Raw genomic sequence first — 8,942 nt, 5'->3', positions numbered from 1 at the left:
TTATACACAAAAGTATGTGACTGAATGGAATGTGACTTATATTGAGAGTGAATTGACTAATTGATTGATTGAATTGATTTATGAACACTAAAGATTTCCTGGCAGTGTGTGTGTGTTCTGCCCCTCAGACACCACACCCTGCTCACCTGGATGTGTGTGTGTGTGTGTGTGTGTGTGTGTGTGTGTGCATGTCTGACCCCAGAAACCACACCCTGCTCACCTGGAAGTGTGTGTGTTTGTGTGCGTGTTTGACCCCAGAAACCACGGCCCACTCACCTAGATATGTGTGTGTGTGTGTGTGTGTGTGTGCGTGCTTGACCCTAGAAACCACGCCCCACTCACCTGGATGTTTCTCTTGATGATGTCACGGCTCATGAGCACGCGGCCCTCAGCCAGGTCGACGTCGGCGAGCGGCACCATCGTCTCCCCGATGACCTCGTCGCGTGAGAAGCGGTCGAAGCTGAGCACCATGAAGTGCAGCACCAGCTCGGGCACGCGGCCATACGGGATCCCGTAGAAGCTGAAGGTCTCGTCGAAGGCCGGGTCCAAGGTCTTCCTCAGCACGCGGGTCTTCACCTTGTGCTTCTTCTCCGGCAGCAGCGTCAGCTTGATGTAGGGGTCAGAGGTCAGAGACTGCTCGTCCGTCGCCGACAGCCCGTGGGCCTCCTTGATGTGCACCATGAAAGCCTTCTTCTCGAAGTTGTACTCCAGGGAGAAGAAGAGCGTGCCCAGGCCGCCCTCCTTGTCCTGGGGGGGCCTCTCAGCCGGCGTCAGAGCCTGGCTCGAGAGCGTGCTCTCTGGGGTGCCGGCCTCCACGTGGCCCCCCAGGCCTGGAACCGGGGAAGGGAGCTCCAGGTCGGGCGAGCTGCGGACTTTGGGGTGGACGGGGGACAGCTTGGTGAAGTTCCCGTTCAGGTCTCGCTTCTCCAGGTCGAGGTGGAGGGCCGGGCGTGTGCTGCCCCCTAGTGAGCTGGAGGCCTGCTTGCCTGTACCGATGGGCTCAGGGTTGTTGTCTGTGCTGCCGAAATTCTTCTTGCGGCTGCTCAGGCTCTCTGGGTAGATGTCCACACCCTTGAGCATGTGGACAAACTTGTAGGGCGGGGTCTTGTTGGTCTTGGTGGACTTGCGTTGGCAACAGATCCATGCGAAGATGGATACGCTGAAGACCAGGCTGAATACACTCGCCACGCTCACAGTTAGTGGCACCTCCACTGAAGAGAGAGAGAGAGAGAGAAGGAGAGAGAGAAGGAGAGAGAGAGAGAGGGAGAGAAAGTCGTGTTCATTTGCAGCTATTTGAAATTATGACTGATTGTGGAGTCTGACGTAGTGCTCTATGAGTCAGAAAGGGCCTCAAGGCAAACTTATTAACCCTTAGCATCCTTAGCTTTCAGTAGGTCAGAAAGAGGTGCCTAATAAAAGAAAAATTGCCGTTTCCAAGACATGATTGGTATTGCCAGTATGCTATTGTCAGTAGGCCATTTAAAACGTTTGTTCATTTAACAGTCTGGCTAGAAAAGAAAATATAGATATTTTGAATATTCTCTACAAAGAAAAACGGAACATGTGGTGTCATCTTCTGCGGCACCAGTGTTATGAACTGAGATTCTGGAAATTTCCTACAGCACATCTGACGGGAGTCCCATTTCTCTTAGGAAACACACCCCTGTGCCCACCCGTCGCGCTTATTTGATGGTGTGACAGCCGTGAAATACAGACTGACTCAGGGGGACGCGGTAGCCTACCCACTGACAGGTTGGCTCCCACTGATGTATGTGCTATTTCCTAGCCGTCAATGTTTTAACCCCATTTCAGTGTGCAGATTTATGAAGAACTCATATCCGTTCAAGGATTCAGCAGTGTTTGCATCTAGATGTGATACAAAAAAAGTGTCATCGCCGTTATATATATTTGTGTAAAACTGACTCAAACTGTAAAGGTATGTTTCTCCACTATTCTACAGAGCGCAAACACTCACAAAAAGCATCGGCATATCTTTTCACACGTCGAAATGATACATTAATCATAATTCGTTGCTCATTGCTTTGTCTCAGGTAACTGTTTTTCTTACCGAACCCCGCTCCTTCCCCGGTCATCGGTGCCATCGCGCCGTGCTCTGTCCAAGGTTCTGAAAATGTGCTCCGTTTATTCCAGTGTGCGCTCTTCAAGACACCGAATCCTCTTCGCTCACTCCTCTCCGTATCTCTCTCCGGAAATAGCTAGACGTGAAGGGGTAAATTATTTATCTTAAAAATAGCATTAAATATTAAGAGGCGTTGTTCTTTCCAGAGATAAACAATAGACAGAAATGTAGCCCTCGTAGCGGATTTATCGCACCCGCCTTGTGTTGTTACTCCGCGCGCTATGACTGCCTTGTTGGTGGCACCTCCCCATTCCCTTCCCCCCGCTCGCTCTCTGGTGAGTTCATCGGCAATGACGCAGTTCTGACGGAGACTCGGTCTGAAATCACAGCCTTGTCCGTTCTGGGGGCCAGCACAACAGGGCAGTCAATCAAACTGATTGCCTACGGAGAACGGTGAGGGGGAAACGAGGAAGGGATGGGTAAGTGGGTTGCGTAGGCGGGGGTGGCTGGTGCGAGAGCATTAGAATATTTTTTTTCCTCTAAATCTAAAGATAAAACCCAACTGTCTGAGAATAACCCTAACTACACCATCCTTTCAAATCCTTTCAAACCATCCTTTCAAACCACCCGTTTTAAGTTATGACATCCTAAAAGGCCTCTGACTTAATCCACGCCTCATTGTTTTACTACAATAAAGTATTTCCCCTGTTGTTGTGCAGACGAAAAATACAAAAAAACATGTTTTGACAAAAGTCAGAGCAACCACCTGTCTGATAAGGAGGACTTATGTGCTAAGTGATGGTTAAAGTTTGAGGAATCAAGAGGTCACTTGAGGACAAAATTCCGTGTAGCTGAAGGCAGACACGTCACCACAAAGTCTACAGGGTATAATTATACTTTAAAAGGAGGCAGAGTTGATTGTCAAACCAGCTGAAATGATCTGGTGAAATAATCTAAAACACATAAGTCACAATAAACGTCAGAACCTTAATTTACAGGAACCTCACTTACATCAGCTGCAGTCCAGTCAATGTGAAGGAAGTGTATCCATGGTGATGAGTCTTCCAGTGTGGAGCTCTGAAGTGGAGAGTCGATGCCAGTCATCTGTTTCAGATCTGACTAATTGGTGGAGTGTGTTGTCCGCTCGTGTGTCTGAGGTCCTACTGACGAGGTGTGTGCAACATGAAAATGGGTCACAAATAAGTGAGCTCTGGTGTGTGTGTGTGTGTGTGTGTGTGTGTGTGTGTGTGTGTGTGTGTGTATGTATGGTGTACTCCACAATGACATCTGACACGTCGTCTTCTGTCACCAATTGCAGAGTAAGACTTTCTTGTGTTCAGAGTGCTTCGCTCAACCCACCCTTTCTCCAGTGCTAATCTATGCAGCTGCAGTGACACATGTGGCAGCCTTACGCCAACAGAGTTTCAAAAATGGAGTGCAGCTTTACTCATTATCACAGATTAAAGCCTTTTCACAAGAAAAAAACAGTAGTTTATGGTGGGAAACTATACTTAGCCATGAATACATTGAAAATTGGAACAGAAATTTCATGTCAACATATGAACGTGACTAATGTTATTATTATTGTTGTTATTATCAATATTATTAATAAAAATAATAATACTATTATTAGTAGTATTGTTATTATTATTTATGTTTTGTAAGTCACTTTGGACAAAAGCGTCTTCTAATTCCCTTCCCTAGGTGTTTAAAGTAGGCACTTCAACAATTGACTGTTTTATCCAGGTTAGGACTTGATGGAGTTGTGTTTGTCTTCGAGGGTATTTATTGACTTCAAATTATGTCGTTTCATTTTGATGAGGTCGACATAATCCAGTCTTCTCTCTCATTGCTTCAAACAAAGCAAGGAGACCCTGGCAGGTCCGTGTGCTCACTGGAAGTGCTCCACTGCCGTGGTAACAGTCAGCAGAATTCTAGAATGACAGAGTAGAACTGAAGAAGAGTATAGGGTGGGGCTGGGGAAGGATAGATGCTGTGGCCAATTTAATCATTGGCCTGGATGTGCTCTCATCCCTGATCCATCCCCTGATTTTCACTCATGAGGCTGTCTGAGGACTGCCAAAGAGGAGCCTGTTGGCAGGTTCATCTGTCTATCTGTTTCTCTCTCTTTCTCTCTCTCTCTCTCTCTCTCTCTCTCTCTCTCTCTCTCTCTTTCTCTCTCCTCTACTCTCACTCTGTCCATCTCTTTTCCCAGCCCTGCCTCCCACACAATCTTGTTTCCTCACTCCCTCACTCTCGTTTGCACGCCCGCCCCCTCTCTCTTCCTCCCTTCCTGTCCCCTTGACTCTGCCCCGCCTCTGTTGTGGGGAAGAGGTTATGTGTTATGTGTGTTTTAATGGTGTATTGATGTGAAATGTGTGAGCAACTGGTTTTATAAAAAAAGTGTTAAATCTCTCCCTCACTCCCTCAGTCTCTCTCACTCTCTCCATCTGTCTCCCTCCTTCTTTCACACCCTCTCTATCCATCTCTCTCTCATTCTCTCGCTCTTCTGTCTCTCTCTCTCTCTCTCGCCCATACCCTGTCTCTCTCTCTCTTTATCCCTCTCAAAAGTCAAAGTCTCTCTCTCTCTCGCATTGTGTCCTTATCCCTCCCCCTCTCTCCTCTCTCCTCTCTTTCTCTCTATCCCTCTCTCCTCTGTCCCATTCCCCTTTCTCTCTCTGCTCTGCGGTGGCTGACTCCTGAGTGTGTTAAGGTGTGACAGTGCAGATGATCCTGCTTCGGTGCTGTACTTCAGAGACGGTGTGTGTGTGTGTGTGTGTGTGTGTCTGTGTGCGTGTGTGCGTGTGCGTGTGTGTGTGCGTGTGTGCGTGTGTGCGTGTGTGCGTGTGTGTGTGTGTGTGTGAGAGTGTGTGTCTGTGTGCGTGTGTGCGTGTGCGTGTGCGTGTGTGTGTGAGAGTGTGTGTGAGTGTGTGTGTGTGTGTGTGTGTCTGTGTGTGCGTGTCTGAGTGTGTGTGTGTGTGTGTGTGTGTGTGTGTGTCTGAGTGTGTGTGTGTGTGTGTGTGTGTGTGTGTGTCTGAGTGTGTGTGTGTGTCTGTGTGTGTGTGTGTGTGTCTGAGTGTGTCTGTGTGTATGGGTGTGTCTGAGTGTGTCTGTGTGTGTCTGAGTGTGTGTGTGTGTGTGTGTGTGTGTGTGTGTGTGTCTGAGTGTGTGTGTGTGTGTGTCTGAGTGTGTGTGTGTGTGTGTGTGTGTGTGAGTGTGGGTGTGTGTGTGAGTGTGGGTGTGTGTGTGTCTGAGTGTGTGTGTGTGTGTGTGTGTGTGTGTGTGTGTGTGTGTGTGTGTGTGTGTGTGTGTGTGTGTGTGTGTGTGTGTGTGTGTGTGTGTGTGTGTGTGTGGTAGATGAGTTATGGAGCAATGCTGAGGCAGTCAGCAATACCGGTAGCCAGCAGGGGGTGAGAGGTCTCACTTCCTGCGATGGAGTTTTACTGTATGAGGAGAGAAGATTATCAGTGAATCTTGTGGCTAGGGTTGAAACTTCAGAGGAGCTTTCTGATTACACTAAATATGAGGATATAGGAAAATAAGACTAGTACATGCAATTCAAATTAAATGTTAAATTGAGATGAACTATAAGGTTTGGTGTGTTATATTTTGGTTGGTGGGTTAGATTTAGATTTTGACCAAATCTGAAGAAAAAATGTATTATTTTAAAATAAAAACTACTTTTATTATTATTTCAAAATATAGCCTCAATCTTACAAAATGTCTTGATTCTGATCAAATTGTGCCCTGACTCTCCATAGTAAAAGGTTATTTTTGAAGATTACTTTACATGTTCATGAAGCAGGTAAATGGTGAGTAAATGTTCTATTATGCTATTATTATGCCTCAGTGTTCTTTTATGCTCTTATTATGCCTCAGTGTTCTATTGTGCTCTTATTATGCCTCAGTGTTCTATTATGCTCTTATTTTGCCTCAGTGTTCTATTGTGCTATTATTATGCCTCAGTGTTCTATTGTGCTATTATTATGCCTCAGTGTTCTATTATGCTATTATTATGCCTCAGTGTTCTATTGTGCTATTATTATGCCTCAGTGTTCTATTGTGCTATTATTATGCCTCAGTGTTCTATTGTGCTATTATGCCTCAGTTTCTGAACCACAAGTATCACCAGAGAAACGGTGTGACGGCAATTTTGATCTGTCTCATTTTTGAAGATATCACAGAGATGAGTCATTTCCATTACGTTTAGAGGATTGGGGTCTGGTGGTCAGCCCCAAAATAGTTTGTGCGTATATACATCCAACATACGTTCTTCGTCTATAGATTTACTCCACTAGTTCAAGCACATGTGCCTAACTTTTCTTTACCGAAGAACACCGAATATCGAAATGTAGTGAGAGCCTTGGAGACAGAAGTACAGTGTTGGGGACAGTTCTAACAGTGGACAACTGTGACATGCCAGTTTCAAGGGATGAAGTAAAGTGTATGGCAACAGCCATGGATTATTCAAACCAAAATAGTGGTGGAGAAGGGTTTTTCTAGTTTTTTTTTTTCAAAACCAGTGAGATAGTTGCTCCTTGCAAGGATGTGACATTTTTGCAAAAGTGGACCTATTTCACGTTCTAGTTACGTTTGCTGGTTGCAACAAATTTTCCCCAGCCGACCTCTCCTAATATTCGATAAGATATTTGGAATATAACACATCCTATGCAGCTAATAATTATACTAACATCCAGTTTAGAAATCACTGATCACAACCACCTGTTACGTCAAAACACGTCAGTTGTGCAGTATTGCAATATTGTGCAAAAGTTATAAATTTGCCCCACACAATTACTGTTTTGACAGAGATTGAGACATAAACTGACATTTTAAACGTAGTATGCTGATGCCATCACACATGTTGTCTGTGAGTTTCATAGCATTGCGTTCGGCGTGGGAAAAAAATAAGTTACTACTGTCGACGTACCAACTACATACGTACCTGGTCTCCCCTCGACCCATCCATCCACCCACCCATTCATTCATTATACTCCTTTCACTTTGAACCTTAGGGATGTGAGGCTGTGGATATTTATAGTTATGCCAGAGAGGGATGGCAGGTGTGACTAATTTCCTCTTTCTCCATTAAATCACTGACCTTTACTAAGTACCTTTTTAATCTATGCCTTTAATTGTGCTTGTGTTCCAGCCGCTGAACAATGGCTTTGGATTTAAACCCATAAAATACCTTTTGTACATTGACACCAAAATATGCGTATCAACTCTCATATCAACTCACAATTTTTTATAGTGCCTTAAATGTTGTGCTAACCTCGATTGCAACTCTAATTTTTAGGTCACCCTCCGTTTTGAATGTAAGATGTCAGAGAATCTGGAATGGTGGTATTGGCAGTTATGTGACTTGAAAATACCATGCTTGGCCAAGCATTGCAAATGGACATATAAGGCAAACACGTCTCTGAGTGACAGCAAACAGTGCATCACGGAGAGGCCAGATTGTTCTATCAGCATCACCGAAACAATCCTTTCACACAGGCCACAGTGTTCCCAACACCATCAACAAACAGCTCGTCCTGCTGTCTGTGCATCTGAATCATTTAGGCATGATTACATCACTGTGCACACAGGCTAAATGCTGACTTGGGCCATCCCAGAGGCCCTGAGACATACCACACACTTATGCAATGCAGCTGCCACCTCTGTGTCACATTAGTGATTTGGATATGATACATGTACCCAATTTACCAAAAGGGGAGAACAGGTGTTTTACAGGTGTATTACAGGTGTTTTACAGGTGTTGTACAGGTGTATTACGCTGCTTAAGAGAAAGGAACACTGTTGCTGAACAACTAAATTATGCACTAGGGGACTGTGCAAATTGATGTGTGTACATAGAGTGTTCCTATAGGAATATATAAAGGCATGAAGGTAATGAAAATGTTGATTAAAAATTATACATTGAGGGGATGAGCAGGCATATTTCCACTGTATCTGTTTCAGAATACATGCTTCAATGCCCTCTGTTGAAAACTGCAACATCTTATAATGTGGTGTGGAAAGTCAGGCTTTTGATGTTCTGATGTATTCAAGCAATATGCAGTATTTATCTTCATATTTATAATGATCATGCACTGGACCTCTCTTTGAAGGTATCTTCTTCTTATGACTAATTACCACATATCTATCACGAACGTGTCATTGGCCTTGTGTCACTGTGTGATCTCTTTGGTGCCTCGTCCTCTTTGAATGTCCAAAGTTCTGTTCAAGAATGTTCAAAGTGTTTTCTGTTGGAACAGATCTTCTCTTGTGTTTGGGAAACTGCTTGGGTTATGTTTGTGTTTGTGTTCAGATATATTCATGTCATGTTATGTCCTAGAAATGATAGGCTATGGGAGTTTCTTATTTTAATAATTATTTTTCTGTGTCTGAGGTAGGTTACCTCATCTTTGCTTTTTATCTCTGCTACATTAATTAACTTGATAACTGTATGATTGATTCATTTGTAATTGTTTATCATCTGGAATTTATAGGCCTTAATTTACTTAATTTTGTCATTGTTGTTTTTACTGTTTGTTTATCTAATGTTTTGCAAGTCACTTTGGACAACAGTGTCTGCTAAATACCTTAACTATAACTATAATAACTGTATTGTAACAAATTGAAGGTTGCCTAATAATTTACTAAACAGATGTGTCATTCTAGTTGTAATATCTTTAAATTACTCAAAATACAAAAAGTCCGTATACTATAATGATTTTAGTCTCATGAAAATAAATGTTTGTGGTGTGAGGGAATGCTAAAAAGAAAAGAAAAGGTAAAATGTTTTCCATTTCTCACTCCAAACCAATTGGTGGCAGTAAGGTGCGTGTTATTTCCTGCCCTAACAACTCCCAAAGAA

General features: G+C 43.9%; 1 protein-coding gene across 1 annotated transcript in view; it reads right to left on the bottom strand.

Annotated features, from left to right (window-relative positions):
* Positions 1 to 2,501, bottom strand: part of syt4 (synaptotagmin IV) — a 7,513-nt gene extending 5,012 nt beyond the window's left edge. The window contains exons 1-2 of the mRNA XM_012830775.3: positions 2,069 to 2,501; positions 343 to 1,211 (exon numbers count right to left, since the gene is read on the bottom strand). Coding sequence (XP_012686229.1) covers positions 343 to 1,211; positions 2,069 to 2,102 — 903 coding nt within the window. The 5' untranslated portion in view covers positions 2,103 to 2,501. The remainder of the gene's footprint in view (positions 1 to 342; positions 1,212 to 2,068) is intronic.
* Positions 2,502 to 8,942: the final 6,441 nt, after the last annotated feature.

Source organism: Clupea harengus, chromosome 18 (genome assembly GCF_900700415.2).
Source record: "Clupea harengus chromosome 18, Ch_v2.0.2, whole genome shotgun sequence".
Lineage (NCBI taxonomy): Eukaryota > Metazoa > Chordata > Actinopteri > Clupeiformes > Clupeidae > Clupea > Clupea harengus.
The sequence above is the reverse complement of the archived record's forward strand: the minus strand, read 5'-3'. Positions and strand labels throughout refer to the sequence as shown.